General features: G+C 43.5%; 1 protein-coding gene across 6 annotated transcripts in view; it reads right to left on the reverse strand.

Moving 5' to 3' along the window:
* Positions 1 to 21,036, reverse strand: part of bsna (bassoon presynaptic cytomatrix protein a) — a 126,042-nt gene that overhangs the window by 9,703 nt on the left and 95,303 nt on the right. For 5 of the 6 annotated variants that reach the window (XM_026270699.1, XM_026270698.1, XM_026270703.1 and 2 more), the window contains 5 exons: positions 20,889 to 21,020; positions 19,279 to 19,335; positions 18,872 to 19,000; positions 18,582 to 18,628; positions 7,328 to 7,409 (listed from right to left, as the gene is read on the reverse strand). In XM_026270699.1, the coding sequence (XP_026126484.1) occupies positions 19,295 to 19,335; positions 20,889 to 21,020 (173 nt within the window). In that variant the 3' untranslated portion in view covers positions 7,328 to 7,409; positions 18,582 to 18,628; positions 18,872 to 19,000; positions 19,279 to 19,294. The remainder of the gene's footprint in view (positions 1 to 7,327; positions 7,410 to 18,581; positions 18,629 to 18,871; positions 19,001 to 19,278; positions 19,336 to 20,888; positions 21,021 to 21,036) is intronic. The other variant, XM_026270700.1, reaches the window with a different exon arrangement.

Genomic DNA, 21,036 nt, shown 5'->3' on the forward strand with positions numbered 1-21,036 from the left:
GGAGTTTCGGTTCCTTGCCGCTGTCGCCTCTGGCTTGCTTAGTTGGGGTCACTTCATCTACAGCGATATCGTTGACTTGATTGCAAATTAAAACAGACACTATTTCAACTGAACAGAGATGACATCAATGAATTCAATGATGAACTGCCTTTAACTATCATTTTGCATTATTGAGACACTGTTTTCCAAATGAATGTTGTTCAGTGCTTTGGCGCAATGTATTTTGTTTAAAGCACTATATAAATAAAGGTGATTGAACAGTTCTGATACACCAACCGGAGCTGATTCTAGCCACTCTAGTCAACACTTGATTAGATTGCAACATATAATCATTGCTGTTAATAATGTTCACCGTTTGTTTGATTACATGACATTAACTAACTGCTTTGATTTCTGCCATATGAACATTAACTTGAGATAGTCACCACCGATAAGCTACTACTAAATATTAGTGTAGAAACTTTAATTTTCTGTAAAGCTGCTTTGCGAACAATTTACATTGTGAAAAGCACTATACAAATAAACTTGAAGTGAATTTAATCGAAATTTAATCGAATATTTGGTGTTACCAGCCACACAGCTGCACATTTCAGAGGCATCCCAAAAGCAGAACATGAGCCCTAAGTAGATTAAACTCAGGAACATGACACCTTAGTGTGTGATGATAATGGATAGAGAGAGAGGACTCAAATGCGAGTGCAATCAAAACTGTCTTTTAATGAAACAAAGTTTGGCCACAGGTATTCCAACAAAGGCGTAGGAGAAATAGACAAACAGAAGATGACCCGTAGACTGTGTAGCACAAATAAACTGAGACGACCTCTGTGGCAGTGGTGACAAGCAGACTGGTGAGGTGGAGGCTTTCAGGACTCACGAAGGAGCCGGCAGTCGGTGCTTGCAGAGCGGGAAAGCCGAAGCAACTCTCAGCAGGTAAGGTTCTGTGGGTGCAAATGGTGAGCACAGAGTAATTCCAGAAGTGGTAGAGAGCTACTCACAGGACAGGACAACACTAACGTGCAGACGCCAATGGTCAAAACTCATAGGTGACATCAAACAATCTGACAATGAGACAGGAAAAAGAGAGGGTAGAAGTAGCCAAGATAATGAGGCAGGATGAGAAACAGCTGGAGGGAAATTATCCTAATGGGAAGTTGAAACAGGCACGTGTTGGTCCGCACGGACAACACTGCGGCTGTTTCGTACATCAACCGACAGGGCGGTCTACGATCACGTCGCATGTCTCAACTCGCCTGTCATCTCCTCCTCTGGAGTCAGACGCGGCTCAAGTTGCTGTGCCCTATCCACATCCTGGGGGAGCTCAATCGTGCAGCCGACGTGCTCTCACAACAGCTCACCTTTCCCGGGGAATGGCGACTCTACCCCCAGACGGTCCAGCTGATCTGGAGTCGATTTGGGGAGGCCCAGGTAGACCTGTTTGCTTCCCACGAGTCCTCCCACTGCCAGCTGTACTATTCCCTGTCCCAGGCCCCCCTTGGCATTGATGCACTGGCACACAGCTGGCCTCTGGCACTACACAAGTATGCGTTTCCAACAGTGAGCCTCCTCGCACAGATGCTGTGCAAAGTCAGGGAGGACGAGGGACAGGTCCTGTTGGTTGCGCCTTACTGGCCCACCCGGACCTGGTTTCCGGAACTCATGCTCCTCGTGATAGCCCCTCCCTGGTGCATTCCCCTGAGGAGGGACCTTCTCTCTCAGGGGCTTGGCACCATTTGGCACCCCTAAGTGATCTGCCACCAGCGGTGGTAGACACTATAACTCAGGCTAGAGCCCCCTCTACGAGGCAGGCCTATGCTCAGAAGTGGAGTCTGTTCACTGATTCCCTCCTGGGACCTCTCTATTGTCCTGGCGGGACTTCAGAGGGGTCCCTTTGAGCCGCTGGATTCATGCGAGCGTAAGTTCCTGTCTCTCAAGACAGCGCTCCCGATCACGCTCACTTCCATCAAGAGGGTCGGGGACCTCCAAGCATTTTCGGTAAGTGAAGAGTTCCTTGTGTTCGGGTGGCCTACTCTCATGTTGTCCTGAGACCCCGGCCAGGATACGTGCCCAAGGTTCCCACCACTCCCTTCCGAGACCAGGTTGTGAACCTGCAAGCGCTGCCCCTGGAGGAGGCAGATCCAGCCTTGGCGTTGCTGTGTCCCGTAAGAGCGCTTCGCATATACGTGGACCGCACCCAGAGCTTCAGAAGCTCTGAGCAGCTCCTGGTCTGCTTTGGAGGTCAGCAGAAGGACAAGGCCCACTGGATAGTGGATGCCATCACCTTGGCGTTCCATTCCCAAGGCAAGCCGTGCCCCATGGGGGTGAAGGCCCACCTCCAATGGAGTGTGGCCTCCTCTTATGCGTTGGGCGCATGGCGCCTCTCTGGCAGGCATCTGTCGGCTGGGCGACACCTAACACCTTCGCAAGGTCTTGCAACCTTCGTGTAGAGCCATTTTTTTCCCGTGTGTTGTGTTACAGGTAAATTAGCGAGAAGGGCTGGCTGGGTGTCACGCTTGCTGTCCTATTCCCCCTAACACAGGGATGCGAGCGCCTTTCTTCTCCCAGTAGAGTACCCCGGTTGGGGCACACTGGTTGAGCATCCTCCAGCATCCTCAGCAGTCAGACTTGGCAGAGCAGTCTGTCGCCAGGCCCAGTACTGGTGTTAGCATGCCCGGAGTTCCGGTCAGCCCCTGTACTGGGCTAGGTGTTCATATCGCTTGATTCCCTATGGGTAATCCCATATGTGTATTCTTCCATGGTAAGGTTTCCCTCTTGGCAAACCCGTGTCTTCCCTTGACAGACCCGCTCCGTCAGTCTCTTCTGGCAGCTGTTCCATCCCTACTCTAAAGTAAGACCTGCCTCAGAGGCCCATTCCATATGTAGTACTGCCCCCCAGGCCAGTCCATATCAGTATCTCCACACGTCACCTCCCTACGGGTAGGATGTGGTCTGCGTAGCGACCTTTTCCTAAGGCTCGCTTCCCCATCGTCTTGCCAAGCTGTAAGAACAAAGAAGGAAGATTTGAAGCAATCTTTCTCCGAAGGTTGAAATCCCTTCCACTAACTTTGTGTGGGCGGAACAGCAGTGTGGCCTTCTCCAGCAGCGATGTACTCTCCCTTTGGCCTCTTCGGTACCAAGGTCAGTGAATTTGCGCTGGGGCTTTGGGAAGGTTACGACCTTAAGTGTAGCTTTTGTGGCACGCCAGGGCTTGTCGACAATTGCAGCGCCACAGGGTTGTGACAGTGTTCAGGTTGTGGTATTTTCCATAGGACCCCATTTGTCATTCGACATAACTCGTAGTGACCGACAGATAGGGAACGTCTCGGTTACATACGTAACCCTCGTTCCCTCATGGAGGGAACGGAGACGTTATGTCCCCATGCCACAACCTTGAACCGCTCGCTGTTGCCGGGACACATTCTCGGCTCCTCAGCGTAAAACCTAATGAGTGGAAGCACCTGTCGCCCTATTTATACCTGTTGGCACGGGGAGTGGCTCAGGTATGTTAAATCCTCTAGCCAATTTTCATTAGCGTTTTCTCTTAAACTCAGAGATGATTGGCCTCCCAAGTGAGACCCCATATGTCGTACGACATAACGTCTCCGTTCCCTCCATCAGGGAACGAGGGTTACGTACTATGTAACCGAGACGATATATTTATTCTTTATCAAAGTATATTCTTTACTCTGCCAGGCACCCTAAAATGGCTCGTTCAAACACGTCCCCACATGTCTACGTCATGATGTGGAAATATTTGCATAATACAGCCCAAATGTTCACACAAAGAAAGAAGGCGTGGTTTCAGTAACCGCAGTTAGTGTTGAGCCAGCAGCCATGTCAGGGAGATAACTCTGTGTTTCTAGACAAATGAAAAGCACTTTATTTGGCCTTCCGAAAGTAGATGCATTTAGAAATCTTTAAAATTCCTTACAACAGAACAGCAACATTACGTTCGGTCAACACTGCACTGGCTCCCTATTAAACGTTGTATATATTTTAAAATCTTGCTTATTACTTATAAAGCCCAGAGTGGTTCAGCACCTCGTATTTTGAATGAGCTCTTGTTAAATTAGTCCTCCACGTCCTCTGCATTCTCAAAACTCTGGCAATTTGATAATACCTAGAATATCAAAATCAACTGCGGGCAGCAGATCCTTTTTCAATTCAGTGCCAAAACTCTGACCTACCTAACCTACCTAATATTGTTCAGGAGGCAGACACACTCTGTCAGTTTAAATCTAGATCAAAGACCAATCTCTTTATCCTAGCTTACACATAACAGGACAACACATTTCTAATATTCAAATCCATTAAAGGGACAATAAGTAACATTTTAGGTATTTTATTATCTAAAATCAATATTTTTATTCATAAATATGCCCTCAATGGTGTACAAATACCTATGCCAATGTTTAAACTAATCCTTGTAAATGAAGAATTTATTATCTTTATATACATGGGACGGGTAGGTTGACGGAGGCTTCCATGTAGTTCCGCCATCTTGCAAAACTATAATAGCAGAGAGGGACAAAAAGTACTAAGCCAACGCGTTTCCACAGCGCGTTTTCGGTCAGAGCCAGAAACGCAGGTGCAGAGCAGTGAGAGGCGCTTGAAACTGCACCGGCAAGTTTAAAAGTCTGGATTGCATTCTTATTATGGACCATACATATGCCGCGCCACAGGAGAAGAAAACATCGTCGCCAAAACAGTCAAAAATAGAACGTAAAAGGAAACGTGACGGTAGATTACAGAAAACAAGAGGGGAAGCTTTTTCTAGGTGGAAAGAGCTAATGCTTGATAAAGATTTCAAAAGAGACGCTGAAGTGGCCAGTTTTCTTCTTGACAGGTAAGTCAGTGTTACAGTCTATATTATAGTATTTTTTTTATATCTAACAATGCATATAATTCAGAAAATATAACGAATAAATTAGACATAACTACTAATTACAATATTTCATGTTTTCCACTGTCAGTAATTCATACTGTAACATTCGTTTGTTAGTTGTCATGTTGCAGTTTGTTTGAAATAACACACCTGTTCACCTGAAGGAAAACTCGACGAAATGCTATTAGAATACATCCTGTCAAAGCTTTTTGGTACATATCACCTACCGTAGATGCAACGCGCATTTGAAAAAGCGAGGCGCTGGAGAGCAAAATTAGTTTGAATGCAAAATACAATTTCACCACTAGATGGGAGTAATTCCTACTCAGTGTCCCTTTAAAGGATTTTTAAGATGCAATAATTAGGACAACCGGAACCGGCAACACTTCTCATAAATCACAATGTAGTTGCTACATCGTTAGAAGAATGGCATCTACGCTAATATTAATCTGTTTTGCTCTTATTCGGAGGTCACCGTAGCCACCAGTTCCAGTCTGTATCCAGATCAGAGGGTCACTGCAGTCACCCAGATCCAGTAAGTATCCAGACCAGATAGTGCATAAGCTCCTAGAGATGACTTCGACAGCCCTGAATGTCAGCGGAGACCAAGACAAATAGATGACCCCCAGAGACAGATCCCCAGCAGGGCTGTAACTGGGGATTGCGGGGCCCCAGTGCAGGTTGTACCAGTGGGCCTGTTTGAATTTGTATGTCCATTCTATTTATTTATTTGTGCTATTTACAGAATTCAAATGTATAATCTTTTGCTTTTCACTTTGTTTTTTTTTTGTTTTGTTTTTTTTGTGGATCGTCTCATTCTGTTTGTGACACTGCACGTGACAAAACCATGTTTTTTTTTACTACCAAGACGCAGATTCTGACTGTGACTTATTCCATAACGGACATAAACATTACTGTCCCTGAGGAATTGAAATGTAAACAAAGGAATTATCATCCATATTACAACGTTATTACTTCATTGGACTAAACATGCTTCATGAGATTTCATTCAGTGAATCCTTACCTTTTTAACTAAACCGGGATTTACAGCTGTGGGTGTGTTTATGTCTCATTATTACAATGAATCTGGTTTGTACTGCATTTTCATTCTTCATGTTTTGATATGTACTGCTTACACAAATATAGCAAATACAGTCTTTATAAGCTTTCCATTGAAAAACAGCGATCTGTCGTAGATGCTTGAGGCTTAGATCTTTATAATGTGATATAGTTTGTCAAGATTAAATTTGTCCCCGTTTCATTTAATCTATTCGTAAACATTGACACGTGCGAGTTGAGGGGTCATTGAGGATGCGGGCGTTCTGGTGCAGGCTAACAAGTATATATATATATATATATGTGTGTGTGTGTATATATATATATTAGAGGTGGGCGTAGATTAATTTTTTAAAATCTAGATAAATCTAACTGTAATCTTGGGATTAATCTAGATTAATCTAGATTAAAATGGCTCATTTTAATTCTGCCGAAGGCATTCAGAATATGTGTGCTACCCAAATAAAATAATGACTAAAAGTAAGTCTTTTAGAATGGGTTTCTTTAAGACAGGTGGTGCATTAGACCAAGGGCTCTTGTTTCCAAAATGCATCACAAAGTGCTTGAGAAAGCTGTAAACTAAGTCCGGTGACACACTGGCTGCGTGGCGTGAGCGTGCGTTTCTTCTGCTGTCAGTTGTGTGGCGCCTGCATTGCGTTTTCTGTTTTGAATTGTGCCTGACGCGGCGCTGACGCGCTGCTGCTGATGCTGTAGGTGACATAGAGGGAGGCCGCGGACAGTCCAGGCTCTTGTCTTCACGACAACAATATCTAAACTTCATGTTGAGCATTAATATAAAGCCTACTGATAAAGGACACCACCAACAGTATTGACGGCAAAATAGACTATGTTTGACAGGTGCAATATTTGAAAATCAATAATTATTTATATATTTTTTTAATTACATTTATATCTGAATTTATGTCGGCGGATTCAGCTGCATCCATGTTAGCACGTCACGTTTGATGTGGTAATTTCACAGTAGGTATACACACAGGTTTAAAGACTTGTTCTCGCCCCCTACATATTCAGCTAGGTATACATCCACGCTAAAATATCAAGGTGAAAGTCATCATAGCTCACGTAGTATAGACCCAGCTCCCAACCCAACTTTGAGAATAGATTAACGGCGATATTTACCACCACCACCACTAATATATATAAAAAAGTTATCCTTTTTTTTCAAGTATTTTTTTGGCCAGATAATTAAATACATTTTTTTATTACTTTTTACACCTCCATGCGAATAAAGCATGTATTTTAAAGTGGATGGACAGTGTGAAAAAGTTTTAGTGTAAGTGAATGAGTGACTTGATTTAGTCTCGCTGCCAACTCCTGATTAAGACTGTATTTATATATTTCAGAATTTCAAATTATAAAGTCACTTACTGTCCAACTTTCAGAGCCAACAGTGTTGTCGCCTTTGTTTTATGACCCAGACCTAAAGTCCTGTGATTCCAGTCCTGGTTGGCTTTAAAACACACACAAACAAACAATACAAATTCAGTTGTTGTATATGTTATAAAAAATTGCATAAAATATGATATAAAATTACTCATAATGTCATGTCATGGAATGGTTTTGTTTATCTTTCATAGGCTGCATTTACACTTGGTATTAACATGCAATCACTGTGATCCTATCAAGCAGATCAGATCATCAGTCAATCAGAACATGGCATGTTTACACTTGGCAACATCAACTGACTTATTTTGTCTGGATAACCGATCGTACGTATCTATCTTTCCCGCACAATATTTAAATAAGTCTACAGAGAATGGCCCAGTGCAAAGTCAATCTGAAGTGGTGGGTTTTCTTTAAAAAGCATTTTCAGTCGTGGGGTATTTTATAAATCAAAGATAAGTGTAGGAGTCTAACTAGTGTCCCACATTGGTGTTCTCCATCTCTCTTCGGACAGTTTGCGAGAGAGTTTTGTGTGTCGTCCATGTCATTTCACTGAGATCCGATCAAAATGTGTCCTCGACTACCTCTGGACCAGGACACATTCCGATCAGAAGTGCTTTTTCACTTGTCTTTTCAATGTGTATGTGGACAACGTCCAGATACAGGTCGCATGTTAATGCTAAGTGTAAACGCATCCATAGATTCACTTCAACGCTGTTTAGTTGCTGGTGTGACGATTGGCTTAAGCCCATATACAATCACACAATCATAGTTTATTGGCAGATATTTCTAGAAACTGTCTCTTCTCACTGTTGCTTGATCTGCAGCTTTCTGAGGCACCACATGGGCTGGCATTTCAGCCTGAATCTATGGAGCACAAAGCTTCAGTTTTCTCTCTCTTGCTTTCTCCTGATTGCATGCTTGATATGTCTCAGTGGAGTTTGCATATGACGATTTGTGCCCGAGTTCAGAAAAAAGTGATCTCTTGTAGATTTAATGTGCTATCTGCCACCACATCTGACTTTGAGGAGTTCAGACTGCCCTTTGCCCTTCTTTAACTTATACAGAGCTTTTGCATGTAATTTATCATGCTGTAGACAGGCTTAAACTGGATTGGGATGAGTCTGTCCAGCCAGGGGCTCACTCCAAGCTGGATGAGTGGTTGTTAGCAGGCCCATATTTGCTCTGCAAGCCACTGCTGTGATTATAGGATCTATTGTAAGATCTCACAGTCCATTTTTAAGATGGCTAAACAGGGGTTATTCAGAGATGCTGGATATGGAACAGACATTAGTGGCTCATCTCTCACCATTGTCAGCACTCTTATGGAAATTGAGGCCTAATATACTGTTCAAACTGTGTAGGACAATGTCTGCTTTGATCAGAAAGTCCTGTATAGCTGCTGGTTGAGCAAGTATGCTGTTGCACACCATGGCAGTCCTGAAGGGTTCCCAGCTGAAGATCCTGAATAAGATGGAAGCATTGACTGCTTGTTCCCTGAAGCAATCAAATCAATCAAGGCAATCTGAGAAATTGCTTTGTGATACTAAGTACATGGCTAATACTATTGGTCTTTCGATGGTGTGTTTGGACTGAATGCTATCTCTGGCTAAGGAAAGAAAACATCCTGCTAGATGCTTTGATTTTGGGGATGCTTCCTGCTAGACTTTCTGATATTTTGCTTGGGACTTCTCTACGGCACTGGAGCCTTTGAATGGACCTCCATGTGAGTCTCTAGAATAAGTCTTGGATCAGCTTTTGACTCTCAAGAAGGTTCTCTTGCTGACTTTTAAGAGAACTAGTGAAATGCATGCTTTGACAGTGAGCTTTTTATGTTAGGATTTAGCTCATTAGCCGCATTTCCACTGTCGGGCCAGTGCAAGCCAGGGCTTAAAATGGGCCGGGCGGGGCTAATAGCCTCAGGCCAGAATAGCGCAGGGTTTCCACAGTCAGGGCCTGAAGAAAGCACACCCTTTACACGACTCTCAGGAACAACATCATGCAACCTCATCACTTCTCAGAAAAAGAGAATACTAAGAAAACTAAGAAATAAGTCACTGGAACTAGTGTGATCACAAAATGAATATGATAAGAGCGCCCGTTTGTTTGCATGCTTTGTTAAATATTCAAATTCAAAAGCATCAATGAAAATTTGTGCAGCAGAGCCAGATAATGAATGTGCATGCCCACTGCTGGAGCGTTTCTCGTTCTCAAGTCTAGAACCGGTTGCATTGGTTTTTGCATCACAAGTACACTGAATCGAGAACCGTTTCTGTCGGAAGCATCCGATTCGAGAACCGAAGAGGTGAGGATACTGCGCATGTGTGATTCAGCATGAAGGAGACTGACACAGATTGCATCTGAACCGAACAGATTCTTTTGGTGATTGATTCTGTTCTAATTTTATGATCTCTGTCCACTGGAACGCTATTGCTTTTAATTTAAAATGGGTTATTTAAAATAATTACTTATCAAACAGATGGAATTAGAAATAAAGGCCTGCCTCTAATAAAAGCCTGCTTCAAATAAAAGCCTGTTACCTTCTGCAGTTCAGGTAAATAAAGGCCCGGCTTTTATTTGAGGTATTGCGGTATTGATATTTTATTTATTTATTTATTTATTTTTAATGCTTATGAAAATAGCCTGCCTATTCAGTCGAGGCGGTTTCTGTTTATTTGTAGCCACAGTTGCCTATACGTCACATTTAGAATGAAGGATAATATCTCTATTTTTGTTTTGTTCCTGAATAAAAACATTATTATATTTTAATGATGGCGGTGCACCTAAACTCTCGAGACGAGACTTATGACAGATAATATAAGTTCCCTTTCAGTTGGTCATGTTCGACGTTTCGAATGGGATCTCGACCGTGAGCCCAATCACCTTCAAGTAGTACAAAATGAGCCAATGGTACACAAAGTACCTCGGTCTGCGGGATTTGCATCGCGAGCTCTGCCCCGCAGAGCAGGTATATAAGGAGCAACTCGCATTCAAGCTTTCGCTTCGGAGCCGAGCACATCGCATGCTGCTTTCACTGGAGTGCTACAAGCAAGAGCTGGTGTTGATGTGACGGCGCGATTCAGTGGTTCGTCAGGGTTTCATGCGACAATTCCCATGTTCCCCTGAGTGCTTCAACTCCTCTGAAAGACTTCTTTCACTAAAAGAGCTGTTTCCTCTACCTCCGGGTCCCAAGAGGCCACGAACGACAGTTGGCGACGTGCTTCCTCGCTGCGCTCGTTCTCCTCTCCTCATGCCAGTTTCCATGCAAAGCCGTCTCGAGAACGCTTCGCCTTCTCATGCCCTCTTTGCTACTTAGAGTCAGACAAGTGCCCGCACTCTGCCCCTATTAAGGGACGCAATGACTCCCATGCCGGGACTGTCTGCTCCACCACGCTGCCCAACCATGGGTACGCCTGTAGTCCCCTTGACCCCACTGGTTCTGTTTCTGGGAGCATGGCTAGAGCTCCCCAGGCCTTCCCGCTGGCTCATCCGGACGCTCAGGCTCGGCTACGCGACTCAGTTCGCCCGGGTTTTGGGGTCTCTGCGCGACGATGGTGGGCAAAGATGCCCTTATCATGTGCATGGAGGTCGCGACCCTGCTGGCAAAGGGCGCGATAGAGCCGGTCCCTCCAGCCGACATGAAGTCCGGCTTTTACAGCCCTTACTTCATAGTACCCAAGAAGACAGGTGGGTTACGTCCAATCCTTGACCTGCGTGCCTTGAACTGAGCTCTGCATAGACTCCCGTTCAAGATGCTAATGCCCAAGCGCATTTCCAAATGCATTCGTCCGATGGATTGGTTTGCAGCGATCGACCTGAAGGACACGTACTTTCATGTCTCCATTCTTCCTCGACACATACTGTTTCTTCGTTTTGCTTTTGAGGGGCAGGCATATCACTACAAGGTTCTCCTATTCGGGTTGGCCCTGTCTCCCCGCGTCTTTACGAAGGTCGCAGAGGGAGCCCTGGCTCCTCTCAGGGAACAAGGTGTCCGTATCCTCAACTACTCGGTCCCCATGTTCACGCGGCTTACGAATGAGCGAACGAAATGCTGAATTGCCTGAGACAATTCGAGGGCAAGAGAGCGGTTCCACTGAAACTGTTTCAGAGGCTCCTGGGGCATATGGCATCCACGGCGGTGGTCATACCGCTCGGGTTACTCCATATGAGACCGCTTCGGCACTGGTTTCACAACCGAGTCCCGAGATGGGCATGGCAACAAGGCATGCTCTGGGTGACCATCACTCCGGCCTGCTGCCGAAACTTCACCCTGTGGTTGGACCCCTCATTTCTACGGGCCGGCGTGCCCCTAGAACCAGTGTCCAGACATGTTGTTGTGTCAACAGATGCCTCTGTCACAAGCTGGGGTGCCATGTGCAACGTGCATGCTGTGTCAGGCTCCTGAACAAGACCCCGACTTCAGTGGCATGTCAACTGCCTCGAGTTGTTACAAAAACTGCATTCTTCCATCTTAGAAACATTGCCAAGCTACGAAGGATGTTATCTGTTTCTGATGCAGAAAAGCTAGTTCATGCATTTATGACCTCTAGACTGGACTATTGTAATGCACTTCTAGGTGGTTTTCCTGCTTCGTCAATAAACAAGCTACAGGTAGTCCAAAATGCAGCAGCTAGAGTCCTTACGAGGTCAAGAAAATATGATCATATTACCCCAATTTTACAGTCTCTGCACTGGCTACCTATTAAGTTCAGTATCAGTTACAAAGTATCATTACTTACCTATAAGGCCTTAAATGGTTTAGCTCCTGCATACCTAACTAGCCTTCTACCACGCTACAACCCATCACACACCCTAAGTTAACAAAATGATGGACTTTTGGAAGTTCCTAGGTTAGGAAAGTCCACTAAAGGAGGTAGAGCTTTCTCACATGTGGCTCCCAAACTCTGGAATAGCCTTCCTGATAATGTTCGGGGTTCAGACACACTCTCTCTGTTTAAATCTAGATTAAAAACGCATCTCTTTCGCCAAGCATTCGAATAATGTATATCTTAAATTGTGAGTGTAGTTGCATCTGATCAAATGTTCATCTTTATTCATTAGCTTGGGTTAAACTAATTTACTTTGTTGGATCAGCAGCTATGCTAATGATGTCTCTATTTTGTTTCTATGTTTTGCCATGGGATTTACATCCCGTGGTAACTAGGATTTACACAAGCTCCAGTCTGGATCCAGAACACCTGAGAAGAGACGATGCTGACCCTCAGAGGACCCTGATGCTAACCCTGAATCAACAAACAGAACTAACAATTATTGCTACATGTGTGACTGCATCATATAATAATTATTAATTAATAATATTAATAATGTTCATCGTCTAGCTGACTACATCTTGTATTATTTTTTTTTTCTAAAAATCCTGTCAAATGTACACAAACTGACAGTCACCACCATGAGCTACTACTAGATATTGTAGAAATATAATATAATATAATATATTATATATAATATAATATAATATTGTAGAAATATAATTTTCTGTAAAGTTGCTTTGTAACGATTTGTATTGTAAAAAGCGCTATACAAATAAACTTGAATTTAATTGAATTACCAGCAGTACGGCTTGCTCTGCATTGCATCAGGGCCCTGCTGAAGGACAAGCACGTTCTGGTCCGTATGGACAACACTGCGACCATAGCGTACATCAACCATCAGTGAGCCTTCTTGCACAGATGCTGTGCAAGATCAGGGAGGACGAGGAGCAGGTCCTCATGGTTGCGCCTTTTTGGCCTGGCCGGACCTGGTTCCACGAACTTGTACTCCTCGCGACAGCCCCTCCCTGGCCAGGACCTTCTTCTCAGAGACGGGGCACCCTCTGGCACCCACATCCCGATCTGTGGAACCTACATGTGTGGGTCCTGGACGGGTCACAGAAGGTTTAGGTACCTTGCCACCACAGGTGGTAGCTATCATCACTTCAGCTAGAGCCGTGTCCACCAGACACGCCTATGCTTTGAAGTGGAACCTCTTCGTCACTTGGTGTTCTTCACGGCGTGAGGACCCCTGGAAATGTCCCATTGGGTCAGTGCTTTCCTTTCTTCAGGAGGGGTTGGAACGAAGGCTGTCTCCTTCCTCCCTCAAGGTCTATGTGGTCGCCATTTTGGCTCACCATGACCCTGTTGAAGGTAAGTCTCTTGGGAGGCACGATCTGATAATCAGGTTCCTGAGAGGAGCAAGGAGGCTCAATCCGCCTCGCCCTCAGCAAGTCTCACCTCACAGTGGTTCTATCTGCACTGCAGAGAGCTCCCTTCGAACCCTTGCTCTCAGTTGAGCTAAAGTTTTTATCTTTGAAAACTGGGCTCCTGACTGCTTTGGCTTCAGTGAAGAGGGTCGGGGACCTGCAGGCATTTTCAGTTGACGAAGCGTGCCTGAAATTCGGGCCGGCTAACTCTCATGTTATCTTGAGACCCAGGCTCAAGACCTGCCATGCCCCCTAGGGGTGAGAGCTCACTCAACTAAGAGTGTAGCTTCCTCCTGGGTGCTGGCACATGGCGCCTCGCTAACAGACAACTGTAGAGCTGCGGGCTGGGAGACACCTAACACATTCGCAAGATTTTATAATCTCGGTGTAGAACCCGTGTCCTCCTGGGTACTCGCCCCTTCGGGCCAGTAAGGACCTGCTCAGTGTCAATCCGCTTGCTGCGCCATTCCACTCCGTGGACTGGATGTGTGCACTATTCCCCTCAGGTGAGTTCCTCGGTCAGAATCCTGGGTTCCTCCAGCACTGTTAATGTCCAACACTTGCGTACATGCCCCTTGGTCAGCCCTGTGTGGGACTAGGTGCCTCCATGTGTTGTGATTCCCCTTTCTGGGCAATCCCACGTGTGTATATCCACAGTAAGTCTCTCTGCAGCATATGTCTTTCTCTTGTCAAGCCCCTTGTCAGCTCTGTCGTTGAAACTTCCACCCTGCGGGCTGGGTACCTCAGAGTTTTTATGTATCATCACCTTGGTGGATTCCTGCCTTCTGTAAGTCCTCCCACGGGCAGGCAGCCTGCTAGCATACATTCAGCTGGAATATGCTACCCAGTGTATTATGTGTGAGCTATAGGCCCTCACTCGTGTTGGCTTTACGACAGGGTGCTATCACTCACACTGGTTGCTGGAAGACAGCCATGTGGCATTTTGTAAGGGACCCCATTCGTAATGTCGAACATGACCGACTGAAAAGGAACGTCTTGGTTACGTATGTAACCCTCGTTCCCTGAAGGAGGGAACGGAGATGTTACGTCCCCTTGCCACATTGCTTTTCTGCTGAATTGCCGGGTCACTGGCTCGGCTCCTCAGCGAAGACTTGAATGTGAGTTGCTCCTTATATACCCACTCTGTGGGGCAGACCTCACGATGCAAATCCCACAGACCAAGGTACTTTGTGTACCATTGGCTCGTTTTGAACCACTCAAAGGTGATTGGGCTCTCGGGCGAGATCCCATTCGTAACGTCTCCGTTCCCTCCTTCAGGGAATGAGGGTTACATATGTAACCAAGATGTTAATAAATAAATACAAGATTGTGATAGAGAATAAGAAGCTGACGTATGATTTCTTCAAGCGGTCATTTACATTTAATCATTTAGCAGACGCTTTTATCCAAAGCGACTTAAAAATGAGAACAATAGAAGCAGTCAGGTTAACAAGAGGTTAACAAGAGAACAACAACAAGTCTCAGTTAGTCTAGTACAGAATGCATAGCCAGGTTTTTTTTTATATAAATGAAAAGACAAGAAAAGAAGGAAAAGTGCTAGTATTAGTTGGTTAAGTGCTGGCAAAAAAAGATGAGTCTTTAGATGTTTCTTGAAAATGAGAAAAGCTGAATGACGAATGGAGATTGGGAGGTCATTACACCAGCTGCGCACAGTCCAGGAAAAGTTCCATGAGAGTGATTTTGAACTTCTTTGGGATGGCACCACAAGGTGTCATTCACTTGCAGAGCGCAAACTTATGGAGGGCACATAAAATTTAACCAGTGAGTTTAGGTATGTTGGTGCCATGCCAGTGGTCGTCTTGTAGGCAAGCATCAGTACCCTGAATTTGATGTGAGTGGCTACTTGTAGCCAGTGCAACCTGATGAGGAGAGGAGTAACATGAGCTATTTTTGGCTCATTGAAGACAACCTTTGCTGCTGCATTCTGGATCAATTGCAGAGGCTTGACAATACATGCAGGAAGGCCCACCAGGAGAGCATTACAGTAGTCCAGTCTGGAGAGAACAAGAAGTTGGGTGACTTGCTCTGACAGGAAGGGTTGAATATTCCTAATGTTGTATAAGGCAAATCTGCAGGACAGGGTTGTTGCAGCACTGTGGTCTGTGAAGCTTAAATGATGATCCATCACAACACCTAGGTTTCTGGTTGAGGAACCCAGCTGTATAGAGAAGTTGTGATGAAGCAATGGGTTAGCTGGAATCACCAGGAGTTCTGTTTTTGTAATGTTAAGCTCAGACAAGCTTAAATGCGAGTAGCTACCGTGGGGTCATCTGGTTGGAATGAGAAGTAGAGTTGGGTGTCATCAGCATAGCAGTGATAAGAAAAGCCATGCTTCTGAATGACAGATCCTAATGACGTCATGTAGATGGAGAAGAGAAGTGGTCCATGTACTGAACCTTGAGGAACCCCAGTAGCAAGGTGACTTAGAAACATCACCCCTCCAAGACACACAGTGTGGTTCCAGAGATGCCCATCTTTCTGAGGGTGGACAAGAGAATCTGGTGATTAACGGAGTCAAAACAGCAGACAGATGCAGTAAGATGAGGACTGAGGATTTTGAAGCTGCTTTTGCTAGTCACAGGGCTTCAGTAACCGAGAGCAGAGCAGTCTCAGTTGAGTGGCCACTTTTGAAGCCAGATTGGTTGCTGTCCAGGAGGTTGTTCTGTAAAAGGAACATAGAAAGCTAGTTGAACACAGCTCGCTCAAGTGTCTTTGCAACGAATGGAAAAAGGGACACCGGTCTGTAGTTTTCAAGAAGTGCTGGATTTAGAGATGGTTTCTTGAGCAGTGGGCTTACCCGAGCCTTCTTAAATGCAGAGGGAAATATTCCAGAGGGAAGAGAGGAGTTGATAATGTGAGTAAGTGAAGGTATGACTGAAGAAGAGATCGCTTAAAGGAGGTGAGTGGGGATCGGATCAAGTGGACAAGTAGTAGGATGATTGGACAGGAGAAGTTTGGAGACATCCGTTTCTGAGAGTGGGGAGAAGGAGGAGAAAGAGTGTGCGTCGGTCAATGTGAAGTTCTCCTGACGTCTGCGGTGTGAAGAATTGGTCACTTATGGTTCTTGTCTGATTTGTGAAGAAAAACAGCTTTTCCGCTGTAAGAGTAGATGGAGGAGGATTAAGAAAAGAAGAGTGTCACAAAAGCTGTTAATTTTGTTGTGGTAGTAGGATGTTTTAGCCGTGAAGACATTTGCAGAGAAGGAAGAGAGGAGAGACTGATACATACTGAGGTCGGTAGAGTTTCTTGATTTCTGCCATTTCCTCTCTGCAGCCCTGAGTTTAGAGCGATGTTCATGGAGAACCTTGGACAGCCAGGGAGCAGATGGGGCGGTGCGTGCTGGTCTCAACAACAGTGGGCAAAAGTTGTCCAAGCAAGATGTTAAGGTGGAGCAAAGAATGTCCGTAGCGCTGTTTGTGTCCAGAGCTGAAAACTGAGAGAGTGCAGGAAGCGAGGATGAAACCACAGAAGATAGGCGAGATGGAGAGAATGAGAGTAGGTTCCATCAAAAGGTGACCTGCGTTGGAGTTTGTGCCACTTCAGGAGTAAGTGATAGGCTAGCAGTAATGAGGAAGTGGTCTGAGGTGTGCAGTGAATCAACTGAAGAGTTGACCACAGAGCTACAGCGCGTGTAGATGATGTCCAGTTCGTTGCCTGATTTGTGAGTCGGTGTAGTAGACACTCGCTTGAGATCAAATGAGGCGAGCATGTTGAAGTCACCAAGCAGTACCAGAGGAGTACCATATTCAGGAAAGTTTGATTGCAGCACATCTGACTCTTCCAGAAAGTTTCCCAATTGACCTGGGGGACGATAAATAACCACAAAGTGGATTTTAACAGGATGGTTTACAGTAATAGCATGTGATTCAAATGAACGATTACCTGTAAGTAATGGCTGAAGATCAAATGTCCTATGGTAACATGTTTAGCATGCACAGTCTTTTACATCGCTTAAAATATTTCTGCCTTGTTTACGTGATTATAATCCACATTGGATCGGATCGCGTTATTTAAAATACTACTCGCTGCTGACTGAAAGTGAGTTTTGAGCAACTTATTTAAAAAAGTGTTTAATGCTGGTGTTATAGCTGTTAGCTTTCTGAAATTGTCCGCAGTGCAGATGCGTTCTAGTTTTATAAAAGCTCCCGAACAAAAATCATTATTATAATTTGATGACATATGCTACGCAGAGCTAAACTCTCAAGACAAGACTTATGACAGATAAAATATGTTACTAAATAAATACACAATTGTGATGACATCTGATTTCTCCTTGTTGCATTTACAATGTTTACTATTGTAACGTTAATGTTTAGCGTGCACAGTCTTTTACATCGCTTATAAATATTTTGGCCTTGTTTAGTGATTACAATCCACATTGGATCAAGTTATTTCAAACACTCGCTGCTGAGTAAGAGTGATTTTTGAACTCAGCTTATTTTAAAAAGTCTTTAATACTGGTGTTAAAGCTGTTATCTTTCTGAAATGATCCGCAGCGCTGAGCTCTCCAGACATGGAGAAACTCTGACCTTGTTCATAACCCCTGCTCAAGCCCCAGCTGGCCTGCTTTGGCCGAAGGTTTTCATCGGGCCAAAATACCATGGCCGTTGGCCCCGAGGAAGCCCCGACGAGGCTTGATCAAGCCCCAGAAGTAGGCCCGGTTTAAGCTCGACAGTGGAAATGTTGTTTAGTTAGTCTAGTACCTTGCAGAGGTCACAACTTGCGAACCTTCCCAAGGTGTTTTCTTCTTCGCTTCACTGGCAGGCTGTTGTTTTACAATCATTTACTCAGGAGAAGGAGAGGTTGCAGATTTTGTCTTTGAGGGTTTGAGCTTTGTGGATTTATGTTTACTGTACAAGCCAGTGGCATAAATCTGGCTAGTAGTGTGCCTGATTCAGTAGCCGTAGCAAAGGTTTTGGTTTTAGCATTCCAATAGCATTAACTACTTATGTAGCATCAAAGAAAATATGTGAAAGTGAATCTCTTAAATGTATGTGTTATGTATGTAACATTGATTACCATATCCAGCCATGCTCATCTCAGCTTTGTTGTCTTTGTCAGATTGTCTATAATAAAGAAAACACATACATAAGGCATCTGTTGAAGCGATGCTACAGTGAGCAGTACTAATGCTATGTGCCAATAAATCGGTGTGATACAGGTCTCACTCAATCATCACACCAGCGGATGTGCACCTAATGGCAGCTACTGACTCAGGGAAATAAGGTTACATATGTAATCAAGAGGTTACCGATGTAACCAAATCGTCCAACTCTAATATGCTATATGAAATTTGATCATGTACTTACCAGAACAACCAGACAGCTTATCTCCCTCTCACTTTCTTTCTTGAGTTGTCTTCTCTTCAAATTAAAATATAATAGGGAAACTTCATAGGTTTTTCCAGTGCAAAAACATCCTGTGTCATTTTAAACACCCTAAAATAACACGAAACAATAAGAATAATCACTGTGAAGCAAAAAAAAAAAATAAAAATATGGCACCTTGTTACAATGCACTCTACTCAATTAGCTGCTCTTGCTTTTGTTTTCTTTCTCTTTCTCTCACTCTCTCTCTCATTCTCTCTCTAACACACACGCATATGCACACAGGTATTATTTGTTTTTTGTAAATAATTTTAAAAACATGTATATTCATTACAGTTACAACATGGGCAATGGTAAGTGTCTAATAACTGAAAACCAACTGCACCCACCTTTAATTGTACTACCTCACCACAAGGAGGTGAACTTTTTACCAAATCCAGAGATGGCTGTGTGAATCACAAAGTAAAAGAGAAAACAGTTAGAATAACATTGGTTATAAAAAGCATTGTGTCTGTATAAAAAATTTGTTTTTGTACGAAAAAATATATAAAAAAGAACAATAGTTAATATTGACCCATGTCAGGCCCTGTTTTTCAACGGTGCTAGAGGGTCATAAGCAGAATGCGATATATTGGCTCAAAAAATCACAGCGCACCATTCCCTGCATTCTAGACAGTAATGGCAGTGCTTTGAATACACCCGGCACCCTAGTTTTCCTCACCTACTTTGTACTTTGTGATAAACAAACAAGGGCTGCACGATAAATCACATGTGATTGTCATGCACATCTCATCTAATAGTACCGGTAAATCTCCATCACATGCTTTCAGATAAAAATTATCCAGCTGCATTTAATATACAGAACCGTTACACTGACAAGCTATGCTATATCAACTGACAAGCTATGCTATATCACGTTCATTAGAAGAATCGCCTTCGATTATGAACACGATATTGTGTAGCTTGTCAGTGTTAGTGTTTTTATTAATGCCATTAATGTTTTTGTTAATACAGCACATAGCACAAGTTAACTAAATAAATGTAACATGGCAAAGATTAATGCACTTTTGGAAGTTGAATCTAAGGGAAAGGTCATTTTGGTATTTCTGTGGTCTAGTGTGATATTCATGCTCTTGTTCATGAAGAAATGTTATTTTATTGCTGTAATTAATTTATAGCATTAACAGGATGACCCGTTTAATTTATTTTTGGAGAGATGAATAATGGATGTATTTTTAGTCCAGTGCCTGTATATAAGATTAGTATTGACCAAGTTCATATGTGGATCAACTTACTATGTTGTGAATTTTCAGCAGTTTCAATGTGAAAAATAACTTTCATATTGATTCAATGGATTTATTGCATTTTTGAAAATAATAATAATAATAATAATAATAATAACTATCATGGATTTATTTAATTTTGGAATGAATTGATGTTTGATTTTTTTTTTTTTAATATTATTATAACGTAAAGATGCTATGTGAAAGTTTGAAACAGAAAACAGGGGTTTTCATCTTGTCACTTTCTTGGTAAGATAAACAAATTTTTACTCAAATTAATCAAAATGGATTTATTGCGTTTTGGAACCAAACTCTTATATATACAGCTGCATCTCAAAATATTTGAATATCATGGAAAAGGTCTGTATTTTTTTTTTTTATTTAATTTAAAAAAAGCTAACTTTTTTATATTCTGGAGATCTTGCCTGCAAGTCATAACCATCTGTAAGTCATAACCATCAGAATTAAAACAGTAATATTTATTGACATAAATATTTCAGTTTGTGTGCAATGAATCTAGAATATTACAAAGTTTGCTTTTTTGAATTAAATTAATAAAATAAATAACTTTTCCATAATATATAAATTAGCTCCCTCACTAATTTAATAGACACCCTCAGTGATTTGATTCTGGAGCCGGGCCTGACCCATGTACCATTTAAACTAGTCCAAACTGACCACAAGTGCTAGTTACTCCTTGTAAACACTCTGCTCACCTTCTCCTAATTTGCCAGCTTGCTCTGCAGCACCTCCAGGCAAAATTTTAGAAAGCATGCTCTCTCCGTCTACACCCGGCTGACCTGCAGCTGCACTTCCAATTCCACCAGGCCTTGGAGATGCTTTGGAGCCTAGAGAATTATGAAG

The sequence above is a fragment of the Carassius auratus genome, chromosome 8 (genome assembly GCF_003368295.1).
Source record: "Carassius auratus strain Wakin chromosome 8, ASM336829v1, whole genome shotgun sequence".
Taxonomy (NCBI): Eukaryota; Metazoa; Chordata; class Actinopteri; order Cypriniformes; family Cyprinidae; genus Carassius; species Carassius auratus.